The sequence below is a fragment of the Scophthalmus maximus genome, chromosome 2 (assembly GCF_022379125.1).
Source record: "Scophthalmus maximus strain ysfricsl-2021 chromosome 2, ASM2237912v1, whole genome shotgun sequence".
NCBI lineage: Eukaryota > Metazoa > Chordata > Actinopteri > Pleuronectiformes > Scophthalmidae > Scophthalmus > Scophthalmus maximus.
In genome coordinates this window covers 30,527,215-30,546,898 of record NC_061516.1, presented here as the reverse complement: position 1 = coordinate 30,546,898, position 19,684 = coordinate 30,527,215, and the positions used below count along the sequence as shown (strand labels likewise).

Below are 19,684 nucleotides of genomic sequence, written 5' to 3'. Positions count from 1 at the left end.
AGAGGCACCGCTCCAGCCACTCAGGCTAGCTGCAATCACAGGCTACTGGCTGGGGCAATTACAAAAACATCCTGGGAACTCGAGCTGAATTTTCATTTTATCTATCCAAATGTCAGCCTCTTGCTTATTAGCTATCATCAGGCTGCTGCCAATCACGGTCAAAGAGATGAGAGCTCTCCTCCGCAGCCACACCCTGATATGCCGACCTCCCACTGAGTCTGTCTTAGATTCTCTCTTGTCTTTTTTGGTTGCCTTTGAAAGGCCGTCATTTATCTTTTCAAGTCAGCATGGCTAAGTCTCATTATTTTTTTTTTCCTCCCTGCAATTTCATGCTGAGGAGACGATGATTATTGTCACTTTACTTCTGACATGGTGAAATGAGTTAAACCTGTGTTAGTTTGCGATTCATCAGCATCAAATCTGAATTCAGTATTGAGATGCTTTAACTGAATCTGAATTCTTTTGAAATCGTTATCGAACTTAAATCAAGTTCAGGTTTCAACATTTGCGAATGCCTGCAGTTAAAAAACTCAAAAGATTTATATTCCCGTCTGCTGGCTTATTAGGCAAAAGGAGTTTTCAACGTCAGCCTAATTAATGTGGACAAACTATAGTAAAAACACGAAAATGAGCGAAGCAGCATAAGACATCAAATGTTGATTCATAAATTGCATTAACTGGTCTAGACTAGATACTTATAGAACTTTTTCTTTTTCTGTTTTTCTTTTTCCCCCCACAAATTAGTTGGTTCAGTATTTTTTTTGCAAATATTGACGCACAGACTCACAGTAAGAAATTAGAGCAATGACAGGTAAAATCATTTGGTGTAATTTTTTGGGAAAAAACAATGGCCAGCGCTAAAATGATTAGCCTCATTAGAGGGTCTTTTACATACACTGGACTTCTTGAAAACCAAATCTAAAATGAAACTAGCACCGGACCCAACTCAAGCATCACCTGACCTGACTTTTTGACCCCGATCGGGGTCTGGCATCAGCACCAGAGAGGTTTCTGTTTGACATGGTATTTTATTTTATGTCATTGATATGACATACTACTCAAAAAGACACCATACAAGAGAACTGAAAGTGTAAAGTCTCTATTTGGTAACTAATACAATGTGGTTCTCACACTTCTTTGCAATTCTGTGGGTTTAAACGGTGTGTGAGAGGTAATAGGCAGGGATCAAATGTGGCTGTTCAGCGTGTTCGGTGGAGTGTGGAGGTTTCCTGTTAGAAGCTGCTGTAGCATGACCTTTGACTGTATCATCATGCACTTTGAACTGTGCAAAGGGTAAATGGTTCCAATCTTGAGGCAAAAAACTGGGTTGCACCATTGATTCCTTAATCAATCACTTCCTTTGTAAAGGAATTCCTAATTAGTTTCATAAAATTAAGTTACTAAATCAAGTCTTTTCTCATAATGCTTTATACAATGCTGCATATATATTTGTATTCACTTTATTGTCATTTCACTGAGTACTTGCGTACACAGAAGAAACAAAACGTTTTTTCTCAGCAGTTTTGTCATCAGTGCAATTAATAAAATGAAATAAATATATTCACGTATTAAATGTCTGAAAAGTGTAAGTGACCCATTAACCTGTGCTTTTTAAGAGCTATCAAAATAACCAATGGACCAAACAACTTACAGCATAACATCTACCAATATTTGAGGGGGGGGAATAAGAATCTTGCTTTGATTTATTTAGATAGCACATATATTGTTGGGACATAACCCACGTGGATGTAGGGTGCACAAAACAATGAACTTTTCACTCTTCACTGGGATTACAATGGTTTCAAAGGTCCAGTGTGTAGGAATAAGTGACATTTAGTGTTGATGTCATTGTTGACTTCTGCCGATTGAGCTCCCTAAATCCTACACACTGGTCCTTTTAGGTTACAAAACTGTTATGTTTAATGTCATTGCCTATACATCTCAAAAGTGAGTGCGGGCTAGATATATGAGCCTTAAACAAAATGTTATAAAGCACTATTCATAGATGTGCTTACTTATTTTTGTTGTCGTGCAATACATACTGGGAAAACCATCAGCTTCTCCATAACCCTGACACAGACTGAGCTGCGAACGACAATGACTGATAAGGCTTTTGTCTGTTCCTCCCTCCTTTCACAGGGAGGTGGTACATCCGCGAGGGCTGGCTGAATATGGTTCCTCCGAAAGGTGCAGAGGCAAAGCCCAAGATGTTCTTCCTGTTCTCTGACATGCTGCTGCAGGCCAAGCGCTGCAGCCCACTGCATCCCACCAATGGGGACAAATTCACCGGCCAGCACATCTACCCGCTGCAGGATTGCACTGTGGAGAAGGTGTTTGGGCACACCAAGAGCAAAGGAGGCCTGCTCAGTGTGAGTATCAGCCAGCCAGGCCCTCAACCGACTTACCTGAGTTGTTCATATGAGTTTCTTATCAAAGCATTAGAGGGATTTCTGGGAAATTGTGGAATATAGTATTAGATCGTGTTCATGTAGTGGAAAACAGGCTGAAAAACAACATTAACAAACCAACCAATTTATTTATGAACAGCAGCTGAAAACTCATATTAGAAGTAAGAAAACTGCAGGAAATTAGTTAAATTAATTAAATTTTTGCAGTCGAAGACAGAGCAACATTCGTATCTTAAATTTATTTCATTCAAATTGTGTGTTCAAATTCATAATGTTGCCAGTCTTGCATATGTCTAATTGCATGTTTTCGGCACCTATGATATCCCCCTCTAGTCAAGCCTTTCAGAAAACAACAACACATACAAGTTGAAATGGAATAATTGATGGAGTGGATGCTGATTCAGGAAGACTGAAATCGTGGATGTCTTAAGCAGAAGCATTTATTATAAGAGCTCAATATTGAGGAGACTTCCGGTTCACTGCACAGATCAAGAGGTTCACAGTGTTTGGTGTCCCAAGATAGTCTGCCCATCTCCGGTCTCTGTACTGTATTCAGCTATGAGTAATGTCGTCATCTCCCCGCGACTATGACACCTCGAGAGAGAAACTTGAGCTGCTCACTAATTGTTTTGGCTTGCCATTGATAAGATGGCGTTGCTTGGTGTCTGAGAACCAAGAGTTTCTCAGGGAGGATAGGCAAAATTCCACAACACAAGTGATTTTCATCTCTCGGTGTAATCCACAAACCTAGTGCTTACAGACTGTGTTCTGATTGGCCAAATTATATCACATGGTATCACAGAGCCACTTAAGTTTGGGGCTTAATGCCCCGGGTGCTCCGATCACCACTGGCCACACCGTTGCCTTCACTTTCCACACCTTCTTCTATACTACGTCTATCACTACTTCCTTATTCTGTTGTTTGTTGACCACCACGATGTCCAGTTGGTTCACCGCCACCATTTCATCAGTCTGAATCTTGGAAGTCCCACAGGATCTTAGCTCAAAGACATGCAAGTCTCTTGGTTATGGAATTCCAAGTACACGGTACCTGCCTGCATCTTACACCTTATGTGCTGGATGGTTTCAGGGGCGTCTTTGCACAGCCTGCACTTGGGGTCCTGTCTGGTGTGGTAGACCCCGGCCTCTATTGGTCTTGTGCTTAGCACCTGCTCTTGTGCTGCCACAAGGGCTTTGAGACCAGCCTTTTCCAGCCACTGGTAGCATTTCTAGATATCAGCCACTTCTTCTATCTGCTGGTGGTACATGCAATGCAGTACCAAGGCATGTACCATCATGATGGTTCCTCTTCCTCCTCATCGGGTCTCTGCTGCCTGAGGTATTCACTTAGTAGGTCATCACTTGGGGAGATCTTCCTGATCAATCTCAAGTTGCGATAGCAGTTTGCGATTGCGAACGCTTAGCTTGTACTTGTTTCTTTGTTAACCTAGATGTTTCAAAGTCTCTATTGGTCCCACATCCTCTGCATATATCCCTTCTCACTGGGATTGCGTAGCATTCCATCAATTCCATATTCTCCATCCTGGTCCATGAATGTCTTGTTCCAGTAGCCCACTTCTCTGCCCCGGTATCCTAACACCTGGCGCTGCACTTGTTAGGGAAGAAGAACTTGTGATATTTTTGATGCTGTGTTTCTAATGTGCTTCCCAACATCTGCGTGGAGGTTTGCTTATCCTACTGTCTGCTCAGCCCACTGGTGTGTTCTGTGACCCATCACACCTAAAGCAATGCAACAACAAGTTGGCCTTCAGGGACTGTTAAGCCTACTGTGAATGCATACATACAGCAAGTTATTCAATTAATATTCTCAATAATAACTTAGAATTAATTTGTGTTTTCACCATGCTCCTCAGGCAGTCACCCAGTGAGTCGCACTGACCATTTTCCATGCAGCGAAAGAAAAACTGAGTCAAAGTTAGGCTGATGAATGTCACAGAGCAGTGATGGTGAAAGCCCTCCTACCCCTCAGCAAAGCAGAGTGTCTGTGGTTTCAGTTTGATGACAAATTCCTGTAGTTTACATTAGTGCCAGTCTCATTCTCATCTTGTAATTGGTTCCTGAAACACAATTGAACGTACAAATTGTGTCAAAGAAGCTAGTTTCTTAAGTTTCTTTTTGTTACCGAGCTCAACATCTTCATTTCCCACCTAACAAACAAGCTAAATAGTGCACATTATATAAAGTGTATCCCTATCAGGCAATGCTAACTTTTTTTACTTTGTAATAATGCACTTTCATAGTGACATCATGATGACATCATTCCTACTATATGATCATAAATGATATTTCAATCTACAGTATATAAGCTTTAGGTACTGTCTATAGACTTTACCGGGAACAATTTTGAACTATGCATGAAGTAATTTTCTGACTTCTTTGTGATTTCTTCATGACATCTCTTATAATTTGACGCCTTATTCTGGGAAAGAATTTTGGGACCAATATTAGCTTTAGATTTTTTTTCCTTCCCAATTCCTGGACTTTGCGTATCGGCCGATACCAGTGCATTAAAAAAAATAACAACTCATACCGTAAACGTCTTCATTATACTTGTGGCACTTTCCTGCATAAAATATTGCCAAGCACTTCTTCTTTGCTGCTCTATAAACAGTACCTGCCGGTGACAGTACAACCATAGACTATATACACAAATGGACATAGACTGCGGGTCTGGAAAGTGAACTCAATGGGGAAGTGCCAAACACCTGTCTTCTCTTGAAATGACCAGCAGAGGGCGACTCCTCTAGTTGCGAAAAAAGGAGTTAAGTCTATGAGAAACTTACTCTACTCCTCATTTGATTTATAGCGCCAGTAAACATTTCCTGAGGAGTGCCATTCATAACAGCGTGATGTTCATTTTGTTAATTACGTGCGGTGGAGCCCCACCCATCGCAACTCCAAAAAACCAAGATGGCGCTTGACAAAATGCCAAACTAGAGGCTTCAAAGCGGCTGTTCATGCCAGTGCTTGCCAAAATGTCAGCATTTGGCAATATTTCATGCTAGAAAGTGCAGTTTTTATCGGGAAAAACTACTTAACTACATAAAAGACTTGTATCGGATCTGATTTACTTAATCCCTGATGCCCGATATGGCATTTTCAGCCGTTTCAGAGTCATTTCCGAAACTGTAACTTTTTTGTGTGCAGAAAAATTAGGAAAAGTTTGTTAAGGTAAAAAAATAAACTGCTCTGAGTGTTTTTTGGGCAGCAGGTGGAGCGGCATCTGTTCATTGATTTGAGTATACACATGAGTGAGTCCTTAGTTGAGGTATTATTTAATTTCCACTCTTGATGTATGCTGCTTTGATTTGTCTTAGTTATGGCCTTGATGGCTTCTGTTGTTTAATCTTCTAGTGATTTCCTGAAGGTTTCCTGCCTCCCTGAATGAAATGTCATTTAGTTCCGCTTGTCAGAGGAGACTTGCAGTTACCTCTCCTCTTCTTCTCCCTAATCCCTTCAAAACCTTGTCGATGGCGCCCAAAATTTGAACTTTTTCCCCCCACTTAATGCGTCCTTCCTCTCAGTCTGATCCGTCTTCCAGGTCTCGGTGCAGCTGCTGGCTGACAAACAGTGTCTAAATGATGTAGTTGCTGTCGTGAAACATTCAAAGGGAACGAGTTGCGCATCATTGAGCAAGTAACCAAAGCGTTTATGCAGCAAGTGTTCAGTGCCAATGCTGGGCGATATCAATATTCATTTCAGTTGATGCGCTCTTCCTCAAAGAGCTCTTTATGTTGTGTTTCTAATGTGCCTCCCTGTGATGCACAGCGGCTATCCAGAGCTCTGATTCCTCTACTGTCTGCTCGCACAGCTGGCTCAGACAGTTTGTGACTTAATAAAACTAGACAGAAAATTAGGCACTTATAATTAGCACTTGGGTTTTTTTTCATAATGAATTTGTGTATTAGTTACCTCTGCCAAGGGTGTTATGTTATTGGTTGGGGGTTTTTATGTCTGTTTGTCACCAGGTTTTCTCAAAATGTCATGAACGGATTTGGCTAAAAATGTTGTCAAATTTGATGAAAGATGGATCTCAGCCAACAGTTGGTTAGCTACAGTCTGTAATATTAAGAAGAACGTATTCACAGAAATTGCATATATTGTCCATAACAATGGGTTCATATATGTTTAATCACCTGCAACAAAGAACCAATGTTTTTTCGTCTACTTTGAATGAGTTAAATATAGTAACATTAGGGGGACCCGTAAAGTGTCCCCTGTCGGATGCTCAGTTGGCTGCAGTTTGCAACTTTACCACCAGATTCTGCCAGAAAAGTACAAACATTAGACAGTGGCACTTTAAATTTTGGGAGGAATCCAGATCTGGGTCTCTGAGGATATTTTACCAGGTATTCCTCCCCGCTGCAAGGGGGATTGCTCAGTTTTGGTGGTGGTCTGCGATCTCTGAGTGCACTTCGGTTTTTTCTTGGTTGTAAACCGGATTACGCAAAAACAACCGAACAGATTGCCAAAAAACTAAGTGGAAGGATGAAACATGGGCCAAGGCAGAAAATATTACATTTTACGGGTGAATTTGGACAAAGGGGCGGATACAGGATTTTTTTTTTTATAACTTTCTTTAACATTGTGAGATAGGGCATTTTCGACATTTTCACAGATGTCTTAGGAAATAATACACGGATCTAGATTAAACAATTCAGGCTTAATATGGGGACAGTTTTTAATGTGTTGGGCCTTGGCAGAGTGACAATCTAGTTTGTTTGTGAAACCTATTTCCATGAAGATTGGTGAAGAGGACATGAGCCAATAAAGAACCGTTTTAAATTTGGTGTGAATCTGGACAAAGGGGATCCATTAAATTTTTATCACTTCCTTTAACATTACTTTTTTGGCAACTTCATGGATTTCCCAGGGAATAATTAATGGATCTACAGTATATATATATTTTTCAAATCAGGCATATTATGGGGACTGATTTGAGTGTGTGCAATTGTGTGTGGGATGATGGAATTTAAGGGGACTGTTGGGCCTTTACGAAGGTCTAGCTAGTATTTACAATTGATAATTCATTTTCTACTCTATAGTTTTAATAATTTGCTTTTGCAAATTAGCTAAGCCATTGTGATTCACTACCAGTAGGGTCGACAGATTTTGTACATGTATAGTATGTGAGTGCAAATGCATAGTTTGTTTATTTTGTGATGATCCGCAGCACAGAACACAGATGGGAGGGTAGATTCGGATGGTTCAGTGTCTAAGGCTACAGTGTCCAGCATGTGCGATCGTCTCAGCATGACCTGGCCTGTGTGACTTCATCTTTAAAGGCAGGGAGAATTAAAAGCATCCTTCAAGTGACTAATGAAAAGTCTGCTGATGGGGAGATTAGTCAGAGCTATATTATTTGGGGGTGTGGGTGTGTGCACGCGCTGAGCGGTGTAGTGTTGGCTGCCAGCTGCAACAGAATCTCTCAGCTGCTGGATCAGATTAGGCTGCAGATCCATCTCTTCCGGCCCCTCCAGTAAATACATCTTCCTCAGGCCTGTCGCCGCTCTCCACCGGCCCCCTGCTGCACATTATCTAATGGCAGAAATGGCATTTCATTAGCCTCTTATCCCGCCGGGGGCCCAGATGCATACTCAATAGCATTACATGTAATTTCTCATAAGGACACATTATTGATCCTGGGCCCCTACCTAAACTCAAAGAAAAGGGCTGTCAGCACTCCGGGGCCCTCGTCATCCAGGCCCATGAAGAATTAAAGCCAAATTAAATTTGACAGCTGTAAATGCCATGGCAATCTATATGCAAAGTTTAGGAAAAAAAATGCTTTTATTAAAATTCCCGTTATTTTTCTCTCTCTCCTTCGCTCTCTCTCTGGTAACATGTTAATAGAGAGCTGGCTTTTACACGTGGCTTGTTTTTCCTCTTTTTGTCTTCTCTCCTTTTGTCTGCCTCGACCGCTTCCTCCTTCTCTCCCCTCTCTTACTCTCCGTCTGCCTTCTTCCCCGTGCTAATATTCCCTCGCTACTTGAATATTTTCCCACATCCCTGACAGATTCTCTTTGATGTATAAATAATCAAGCTAAATTATGTGCGGCGATGAGGCTCTGCCGTTCTTATTATACAAAGTAATTTCTACCTAAGAGGGTCAGATTTCCTGACAAATCCCTAATTACTGCATTCCAACAGAAGTGGAATGTATTTGTGCATAAATCAGCCGCTGTCCCCCCAAGTCGCGAGTGCCTTATATCATGCGCCACTCAGTGCGGGCCCCACTCAATGAACTCTGTAATTAGATAATACTTTTGATGATGGTACATTTGAAATCTTAATCTATTTAATGCATAATGAGAGACACTCCCCTCCCTCTGTGTAAAAAACATCATTAGGTTTGATGAGCTATATGCTCGTCCGTTCTGGAAGTGATCGATACTGTGTGTCGCAGGTTGCCTGCGAAGAGGCTGCTGCCACAGGTAAATGAGAAAGGCCATTTAAATGTGGTGAAAGGCTAATTTGATCCCCTGTAATAGCCTCGCCAGTGTAATTACGCTGCTCTAAAAGCCCCCTTTGTTTGGGCCCAGACGTCTCCCATTGGCTTGTTTGACAAGCACAATCACGGTCTGGTTTTAGCCGCGTGAGCGAGAGAGTTGATAATTACTGTTGACTCAAAGGAAGAGGACTCTGTCACCGTGCAGAGCCCACAAGAGAGAACGCCTCGAGTTTCCCACTAAATGTGACCCGACTGCATCAGATTCTGAACTCGACTCCTCTCGCCCCCTCCGTCGTCTTCACCTTCAGATGTCAGAGTTGCAGGGGCGATGGATACCCCGTGAGGAGCAGCAGCAGGTTTTTTGCTCGTATGATGAGTTGACAGAGAGGAGGAGGGTTTCTTAATTCGGCCTACCCTCTGCTGTTTACCTTGTGTTACTGCAGCTTCAGCCTCGGATGACTGACAGACAATGAGGCCTCAAAAATACAAGCCAAAGCAGATGTTCATGGTTCCCCTTGCGTCTGTTAATAGTTCAAGTCGTGGATCTGTCCTGACTCGTGCCATACCAACACATTAGTCTCAATAAAACTAAAGAGGGAACCTACATTTTTAGCCCGTGCTGTTGATGCCATCGTGTCAGGGCCAATATTACCCACCACAGCACCTCATACACACACACCAACACTGCCAGCATGCATCCTAACTACCCTCCTCTTACCTTGTCTTCTTCCAGCTAACCTTCCCCAAAGCCAAGCTCCTGCTCATGTCCAGCAACCAGAAGGATCTGAACGACTGGCACCAAAGTCTGAGCTCAGCAATCAGGTATGTGCATGCTGTTTACACACACACACAGATTTAATCCACAGTAAGAGGTAAATACTTTTCGGTGGAATCTGCTTTTCTGTTTTCACTGCTTTCATATGTAACGGCAACAATGCTGCTTATTGATCCTGTACTTAACTGTACTGTAAAAATCAGCGAATATTTCCTCACCGTCCGTTAGCCTTCGCTTTTGTGTGTGTGGCGAAAAAAAATCCAGGTTTTCGGCACAGACTAGGCTCTGTAAATGGTGGGAAAAAATGGTGCAGGCCGCACCAACAACACTGTGCGCAGTTTGTAAACGTCACTCGTCGACACGTCAAGAGACTTGCTGGTGGGTGGCGCTGCAACTCCGCGGTTTGGGCCTAGTGGTCAGTGCGTCACACTCCTGGCCAGAGCAGTAAAATCTTAACAACAACGAAGAGAGAAGCAAGCTTTCTCCAGAATTGTTTACTCCCCCTCTAATTTCATCTGGTTTCATAGATAAGTATAACTGAGTATAGTCACCTAATAATTAAAATTTACAGTGTTTCCTAATAATGTTTCCTAATGGATGTTACATTGAATTGGGCCGAGCACAGAGCCCTGAGGAACTCTTTCGCTGCATGATTAACTTCGGTCCGCACACATGACTCATGGTTAATTTGTACCAACTGGAAACCATCTGATAATGCCAATTATATGAATAATTATGAATACTATCATCCATTTCTGTTCATAGATCCCACTAAATTCTAAATACTGCACCTTTGAGTAAAATTAAAAAATGAATGCAGGCCTTAACTTTGACTTTTTACAGTGTGGTCACTAAAATCCACTCCTGCTCCGAGCGACCTAAAACTCAAAGTGTGAATTTCTGAGCGACAACTTAAGACGAGACTCTGACGGTTTCAGATTTAGCTCATGGAAACGCACCCATAACAATCAACTGTTGAATGATTACGTTTAATCATCAACCCGTGTTCGTATAATTTGGTTAACTCCGCGTGTGGGCTCCGGGCTGCTCGCACACATAACAGCGTTTCCCATTAATTACCTCGACTGCGGCGGGCCGCCGTATTCTAATTTGTCCCGCCGCTGTGTCATAATGATCCGACACATTTTCTTTTTAAACACTTCTCATCATAACCTAAAAGATCTGTGTGCGTGTTCAATGGGTTATCACAACCGTCATCCACCCTCACCACCCCCCAACCCCCAGATATAATCTAATGGTGTGGAAACGCTGCATAACGTACCTGAGGCAACCTGACCGATAAATACAAGCTGGACTACGTTGAAAGCTGTATGTGATGGATTTGAGTTGATGATTCCACAGGTTGCTTGTGTTTCCTCCCGAACATACAAAAGAACATTGTCACCATCGACTCTAGTGAAGCGTAAGCACACGTTTAAACGTGGCTCAGAGAAAGAGAGAGATCTCTTCTGGTGAACGCATCATAGAGGAATGTCTTAATCACAAACAGGATTAAGACAATAAATTGTGCACAATAACTTTTATGTAGCATAACAAACAATGGAAATCCTTTTTTTTCTCAATCTCTGCTGAACCAATAATGTCAGAGCTTATCAACGCTAAGGGTCTTTAATAATTTTGCCTCGGGCTCTTGTTTTAACACCAGGATTCAGCGGGCAGGTCCTCCGCTCAGGAACAGCCGATGCATTTCAAAATATGAATATATTAAGAAGAATACAAATAGTTTCCTCTCTTTATGGCAGCCGCACGTGGCAACACGTTGTATTGTGTGTTGTTGTCTTTGTGGAGTGTAATATTTAAAGTATGTGTATTCAATATCTGGGACTATTGTTGATCCCTTTGCATTACTTTAGATACATTCTGTCTACATCTGTTCTTTTAAGCAAATTTTCATTCATTCATTTTTTTTTCATAAAATTATTTCAAAAAATATTTAAAATGCCTTCAACCCTCCAAATAATTGTCTTTTATACTGTTCCAAGGAATGTGTCCAGTGTGTCTGCATGAAACTCCCGTCAGTCACTTTCATTCAGCGTTGGTTCGTGATTTTATTTGACAAGAAGAAGAAAAATGTAAAATATCACCAGTCTCCTTTACAATTCATTTTAGTGGCTGTCAGCTGCTCAGAGCTTTATTCATTTATAATGTTGGATTTTGAAAACCATGTTGTATATGTATTGTTTTATATTGAGAGATAATTTGATATCGGATGTGTCTTCTTCCTGTCGCTCATTATCTGATGAGAACAAAACGTGCACACACTCTGGAGCTGTACCTCAGGCCTGTCTGTCTCTCAGCATTGATCAGCCAGACCTCAGTAACTCCACTCCCAGCCCGCCTGGCCCCGCCTCCCCCGAGCACGGTCCGAGTCAGCCCGGCTATGTGTTCTGCTGAGGGGCAACCCCACCCCTTCCCCTCGACCCCAGTGTGTCCAGCCAGGCTTATTAGTTTATCACTTTGTCAGAGAGGAGAGAGAGAGGGGAGGCTGTCAGAGAGCTCAGACGGCGCGGCAGATGGGGGCCGAGGCTGCAGGCCGATGGCTCCGAACTCCAGGGAGCGTAATTAGCTGGTGATGGAGGACCGAGGAGGGGACGGGCGGAGAGGACCAGGGGTCAGCAGCGCTCACACCACCAGGGAGAACTGCAGTGCTGAGGGGTGCGAGTATGTCGACACACACAGCTGAATTATTGATTTAACAAAGACTACATACACACACACACTCTGGACTGACATCTCTGAATCTATTGGATGCCGTTCTCAGTGATTATCAAACATTTATTATTTTTTTTATGGATGAGTCATATTGGACCGGTAGGCTCCGTGTCAATGTTTTTCACCTGCTCATTCACATTACTACGCTTCGACTCCTGATTTTGTTCTTTTCATTTTCCGTTGCAGTGTTTCCTTTGGTTCAGCAGATATTTGTATTAATACAATACAATACACACATGCAGACACGCATGCATGTCCAAGCCGAGGGACTTAATTAGTTTGCAGATCAATGCTCGGTGACACTTAGTGAACGGTGAGTCAGGCTGAGGCCCGACCACCAGGGATGTAATGAAGGCTAAAGACAGTTTAACTCTGACTCACTTCTCCTCTGCAGGAGGTGGAGAAGGTCTTCAGACCGACCTTATGAGATAAATTCATAATAATGCAGCGGGGCACGATTTCCTTATTATCATTCATTAACTCCAAGATGAACCGTGCTGTGGAAATGGAAATCATCATGTTATTTTGTAAAAATTCTGCGGCCCGATATTAAAGCTTGTAACGTTATGATCCTGATGAAAGATTAGCAGAACTCAGACACCTCTGAGTGGTGGTGAATCACAATGTCTGCAAAGGCAGAGAAGTTCTTTTTTCACATATGAAGACTTTGTTTTGAATGATTTGACACTCGAAAATGTTCTTGCAATATGAAGAGCAAGTGGCAATCTCAATGATTTTCATTTACATAAACGTCTTTTAGGTCTGTCATCGACTGGTACTGCAATCTATTTTACTGAGTATGTGTGGCGAACATTCCTGGACAAAAATTGCTGTGTTAAAGCGCCAGTAAGCGATTCTAAAGCAATACACGTTTGGTAAAAAAATGGGCCAATGTTTGCTCGCCGTCCGTTAGCTGTTGCTTTTGTGTGTGAGGCAAAAAAAACCTGGGTTCGTTGCCCGGCCAGAGCGGTAAAATCACAACAACAACAACAAAGAGAGAAACTAACATTATCCAAAATCGCTTACTGCTCCTTTAAGTAGAGTCCGGCCAATACAGGATCTGAAATGATTCTCATTTCGTGGAGTAAAAAACAAACCCTGATATCAATTTATCATTCATTATATTATACATACTGTCAGTTGGTAGGTTGTTGGTCCATTTGAAGGGGAGATGAAAGGTTTTTTCTGTTTTATTGTTTTCTCTTCATCTGTCCAAATGCAGGGGACTAACGCATGATAATTAGCAAGGAGCTAAATTTGGTACAAAGCCTCTTTGTTTTCAGATGAATCTATTCATGTATTTTTTCACTATTTCTAAATTACCCTGAGGATTTTTTTTCCTGCTTTATGCATCTTTTTCCAAGATCAGACACCTGCTCAATGTGTATGACACAGACAAAGTTATACATGTTAATATATCATCACACGTCTTTTTACCTGCCTGTAATTCACACGCTGTCTCTCAATATCCTGAACTCAGCAGCCAGATTATTAACTATATCCAGGGGGTTGTGTCATATTGCCCGAATTTATGATACGTAAACCTGGCCCCCGAATATATCACAGAGCTTTTACTGTAACTACAGTACTCACAGCAACACCAGGCCCCTGACATCAGCTCATCCAAGACCGTCCTGTTTCAGTGACGGCCCCTGGTCTCCCGCTCAGTATGAGACCCTCAGACTCCACTCACCCATACAACATAGAAATGTCTTGTCTTTATTATTAGACATTTCCATTATTACATATTAATATGGTGTTTTTAATTAATTTCTATTCTATTCTATTTTTCTGTATTTATGAGATTTTATATATATATATTTATAGAATTACAGTACACATTCACTTCATATTAGATAATCTCTCGAAGTTGGAATTTATCCTGTTAATTACTTTATTTAAATTCCACCTGCCTTAATGGAGCATATTTTCCTTGTAACCACATTTGATCCTATTTTATTTTCTTAATTAAACTGTTTGAATTTAATATATTTTAATTTTAACAATATTATACTGTACGTTTTTTTTTCAATATGGGCTCAGTGCTGCTTATACAGAATACTCTATGTTACATACTGCTGTTCCATAATATGTATGGGTTTCTCATTTTAGTTTCTAATCTCTTTTTTCTTTTGGAAAATTTTCTATATAAATAAAAAAAAGTGTTATTATAATGTTAAGTAATAAAATAACAGCAGCACATAGCATTTATTCTTTTATTACAAAAAGTGCTCTATGAATAAAGTTCTTATTAGTATTATTATGCCATCAGCCATTTATGTGAACATACACGCTCTACTATAAAAGGATTTAAGTTTTATTTTGTTTATTTATCTATTTTTGAGATGTGTGTTCACCTCAGCCAACATGCTATCTAAATATCTGTATTGAAAACAAGGAGGATTGTGCCTTTGTCTTCTTTCTGTCTCAAGAACTGAATTGTGTGGTGATTCAGAGACAGTAAGGCCATCACCCCGTCTGTCCACCAGAGGGCTCCGTTGTCACATTGTAAACTTATACAGGTGTTTGTGTTTATCATTTTACCAGTGAGCAAGTTTTTCTCATTATACGCTTTGTAAAGTGAGGTGTGTGTGTGTGTGTGTGTGTTCTTTACAGTAAGCTGCACTCGAAACAGACAGTGATCCATCAAAGAGGTGAGTGTGGCCAGAGACCCCTCCACTCAGCCGCTGACAGCCACAACACACCGAGCAGCAGCAGCAGCAGCAGCAGCAGCAACAACAACCCCGGAAGGAAGAGAAACATGGTGAGTAACACACGTGGACACACACACACACACACACTTGGCCTTAACCAGCAGCTCAACATGGAGCTCATCATGACAACAGCCTTCGCCATATAGATGTAAAAAGACTCTGATGTTGGTTTTATAATGAGAGATAAAAGAACATTTCACAGGATTCAAACTGGGAACATGTATTTGTCATTTCACCTGTATACAGTCCTGACTCCTGACAAAGCAAAAGATGTAACTGTGACGGTTGCTTGTTTAGTCATTGATATATTTTTTTCTTTTCAGAGAAATACTTTTGGTTTTTTTTAACATTTGTTTAGTCATTGATATTTGAGAAATGAAAAGTAAAAAAATGAAAAGACAATAAAATAAATAAATAAGAGCAAATGGAACCCAGCAAAAAAATGACATTTGACAAGATATGACTCGCTGAGTTTGAATATCCCAGTACAAATAATAGTCACAATAATAACAAAATCAACAAATGACAAAGCAATTCAATCGATCACATCAGGTATATTGTCCTCCAACTCATGACAATGGTGAAGAGGGAAGTTGATTCAAAGAATTTTGATTCCATAGTTTTGAATCCATGTTTTTCAAAAGCTGTCATACTCATATCCTAATCACGTGTGTGTGCGTGCGTGTGTGTGGATGTGTGCGTGTGTGTGTCTGTGTGTGTGCGTGTGTGTGTGCGTGTGTGTGCGTGTGTGTGTGCGTGTGTGCGTGTGTGTGCGTGCGCGTGTGTGTGTGTGTGTGCGTGTGTGCGTGCGTGTGTGCGTGTGTGTCTGTGTGTGTGCGTGTGTGTGCGCGTGTGTGTGCGTGTGTGTGCGTGCGTGTGTGTGTGCGTGCGTGTGTGTGTGTGTGTGTGTGCGCGTGTGTGTCTGTGTGTGCGTGTGTGCGTGTGTGTGCGTGCGTGTGTGTGTGTGTGTGTGTGTGCGCGCGTGTGTGTCTGTGTGTGTGTGTGTGTGTGTGTGCGTGCGTGTGTGTGTGTGTGTGTGCGCGTGTGTGTCTGTGTGTGTGTGTGTGTGCGTGTGTGTGTGTGCGTGTGTGTGCGTGCCCCTCTCTCCTCCTCAGGGAAACACTGAGGCCACTGAGCCTCCCCGGGATCATCCAGTGTGGGAGGGCAGCGCCCCCAAAAGGATGAAGCAGTGTGACGCTCCAGAGCAGAGGTGGGCGTCATATTTTAGTTGGTGGTCTTGACTCCCTGCTCTGCCAAGTTTTTACAAAAAAAAAAAATTTCACTTTAATATTAGAGCTTCACTGGCTTCAGGAAGTACTCCGACCTATTTGTCACTGTTAATAATCCATCCATGATGATATACTGCTTCATCCTTTAAGGGCTGGATCACTGGGCCAGAAGCAGGGTTCACCCTGGACAGGTCGCCAGTCCTGTGTTAGAGACATTTTTTTTCAAATGTATCTGAAATAGAGAAGCATAGAAGTATTCAGTTCCTTTGCTGTGACTCTTAAGATGAGTCTAGAACTTGGCTGGTGTCCATTTTTGGCAAATTGAATGAACTGGACATTGTGTAGTTTAGGAAGGTCCCACGATTCCTTCTGCATGTCAAGACTACTATGAAGACATGAGGTCCAGGGACTGTCTGTAGACTTCTTGGATAAAACTGTGGTGAGGTGCAGATCAGGGTAAAAGTATAAAAGTATTTTTAAAGACACGCTTCGGTCGCAGAGGTGACCAAGAACCCACTGACAGCACATCAGCAGTTCTCTGCAGCAGATCCTCTGCTCTAATGAGAGCAAATCTTTAACCCTATGGGCAGAACTCGAAACATGACCTGTGTCAAACACCCTCTGTACAGTGAAGCTGGTGGTGGCAGTAGCAGGGACAGGGACACTGGTCAGGATTGCAAAGAGGATGAATGCAGCCAGATACAGAGAGGTCCTTAAAGAAAACCTGCTGGGTCATCCGTTCATTTTTGTAATTCTCCATATCCTATGTTGTTCAATACTTCAAATGAACGATACTTCAATAGTATCAATACATTTTGTGTAAAACTCGTATCCCACTAGGACTAGTAAGGACTTGATGAAGAGTCTTCAAGAACATGTTTGGAGACTTTCTGACAGCAGAACATATTGAGAGAGTGATGGCTGCTGACTGTCTTGGACTAACGTTTGTATTTTTCTGATTGAATATGATTTGAAACCTTCCGTGTGTGTCCAGCAGTGCGGAGGCGTCCACCTCTGGCTGCGTGATCCTCTGAGGGACCTCCCGCTCCTCAGCCTCTCTGGACGCAAATCAGTTTTGCGATGACGGTGGATCCTGGCCGGTTTCCTCTCAGACTCACCTCACCTCAGCGACTGTACGTCCGTGATGCCGACAGCCATTTTCATTATGCCTTAACTGTTTTAACATGTCAGCACGTTTTACTAACAGCAGCTTCTGCTCATTCCTGTGCAATATAAACTATTTTGATGTGCTGCTTCAAAGACCAAATATCTGATGATTGTTTTAACTGTGTGTCTGCTGCTGGCCCCCCAGCAGAGATTCATCTACACACAATGTTGTCACACCAACACTCCTTTTCCCCAGACTGTGCCTTAATGCACCACCTCCACTAGATGTTTCAGTATAGTCTACATTCTACTTTACATTTACAGGAAGGAAAGGGAAAAAATAGTACAAGGTAGATCTGAATAGTCAGTAAATGAAACCATAAAAACATCGGCAGGCTCGGTCCTCGGAAGAGTGGCATTTAGTGCAACATGTAAGTGGTGATTATGTATGAAAATGTACTTCAAACATTATGAAATGAATAAACATACAAATAAAGAGTAAAGTACAAAATCTTTATACCGACAATTGGCGAAATAAAAATGAAAATGCAGCGATTAATGATTTTAATAATATATATTTTTTCCATTTTGACTGTCATAAGAGAGAGACTGCCAGAATGTCCTCACGATATTTTTTCAACCAAAATTTGTCCTGATAACTCTAGAAAGACAACAAGTGACCACTTGTGTGTCAGTGGATGAAATGCTTTTTTGAAATAGACATTCAAAAGCTTTTTGTCTTTAAAGAAACAATAAAAATTACTATATATATATATATTTATACACAGTAATTAGTTTAGTTAAGCAGTTGAATCATTTCACAATTAATTGATTCATCGATCCATTTTGCTTAATTCATTGCTATGATTATTTCTTTCATAATGTCTCATTATTGTGTTCCATTATTATGACATCATTTAATCTAACTGAAGGCTCATGTATAAATTATCAGATTATTGATCATAACCACAAAACCAGCCCTGCTCTCATATCGTTGCAGCACACTGTTGATGAAGTGTTCAATAGGACACTACTTATGGAATGTCTCAATGTCTAATCATCGATCGTTTGCCACATGTACATGAGACATGGGAGACGTGCATATGTTCACACGCACGGTTGTGTTTTTAAAATGACAGCCGGCGTTTGTGTGGATTTCAGTGACGCGTGAACAAACCAGACATGAAAACCTGGTCACGATCCTGATTATGTTTTCATTTCTTTTTCATCATAACCATAATATCCTCTATCCTACATTATATCCTTTATCGACCAATCAACATTTATTTATGTTTCTCTTCTGTTTGACGCTTTGATAGACTTTTTACTAACTCTTGTTTTTGCATTGATAAGCTGGGTGGGTATTTTTACACTTTATTTTTATGATCCTATTTTTTACACCTTTCAAAAAGAAAAGATTCTCTCTAAAGTTGTTGAACGAGGTGGAAGTAACGGGGCAACTTGACAATAAAACTCTATAAGAAGTCTCCGTGCGTTGGTGTTTCTCAGCACTCCAGTGTCTAACTCCAGGACTCCACACTACTGGTCATGATCAGTGAGATGAGGACAGTTTGGTCCGGGGACCTTTGTCTTAAAGACTCGCTCATCTGAACACTCATCCCCCAGGTCACACCGGCCAATAGGCCAATACAATGTCGTTGGAAATGGAAGTGAAGGGAACAAAAATGAAATGGGGTCATGAAAAGGGTCGTGAGGTGGATAGATTTCTCAGCATGGGTTCACACACTTGACGGTGATTGATATTAACCCCCGGATCTTAATCGGGACCGTGTCTCGGGCCGGTGTGACGCTGATGAGGACGTTTTAAATATTCAACACTTCTATATGTGGACCGCAGAGCAGAAGCATTCTATTCCAGAAGACAGATGACGGCCGCTGGTCACTTCCTCAGCACAGTCCTCGAGCCTGCGTCACTGCTCGCTCCAGAACTGCACTACTGCGTTATTAACACAAGATGGAGACAAATACTGTGAACCGGCGACTCCTGACACTTCTACACTCCTCATCCCCTCAGCAATTGGTTTTGTTCTTCAAGAGTTAAGACTAAAGGAGCCCCGTCTGTACGACAGAGGTTTAGGGCCACATTGACGGGAAAAAATAAAAGAGACTTAAAGAATGAAGTCGTAATATATATTGAGGTATTTTGACTAAAGAATTAAAGACATTTCATAAAAACGCCTCTGTTAACTTGTGGAAAGGGGGTTTAATATGTCCTGCCATCCAAA

General features: G+C 41.6%; 1 protein-coding gene across 4 annotated transcripts in view; it reads left to right on the top strand.

Moving 5' to 3' along the window:
- Nucleotides 1–18,925, top strand: part of arhgef39 (Rho guanine nucleotide exchange factor (GEF) 39) — a 60,098-nt gene extending 41,173 nt beyond the window's left edge. For 2 of the 4 annotated variants that reach the window (XM_035626259.2, XM_035626257.2), the window contains 5 exons: nt 2,140–2,369; nt 9,614–9,702; nt 15,005–15,152; nt 16,218–16,312; nt 17,326–18,925. In XM_035626259.2, coding sequence (XP_035482152.2) covers nt 2,140–2,369; nt 9,614–9,702; nt 15,005–15,152; nt 16,218–16,312; nt 17,326–17,365 — 602 coding nt within the window. In that variant the 3' untranslated portion in view covers nt 17,366–18,925. Of the gene's footprint in view, nt 1–2,139; nt 2,370–9,613; nt 9,703–12,140; nt 12,332–15,004; nt 15,153–16,217; nt 16,313–17,325 lie in introns of those variants that run through there. The other 2 variants (XM_035626258.2, XR_004790225.2) reach the window with 2 other exon arrangements.
- The last annotated feature ends 759 nt before the right edge of the window (nt 18,926–19,684 follow it).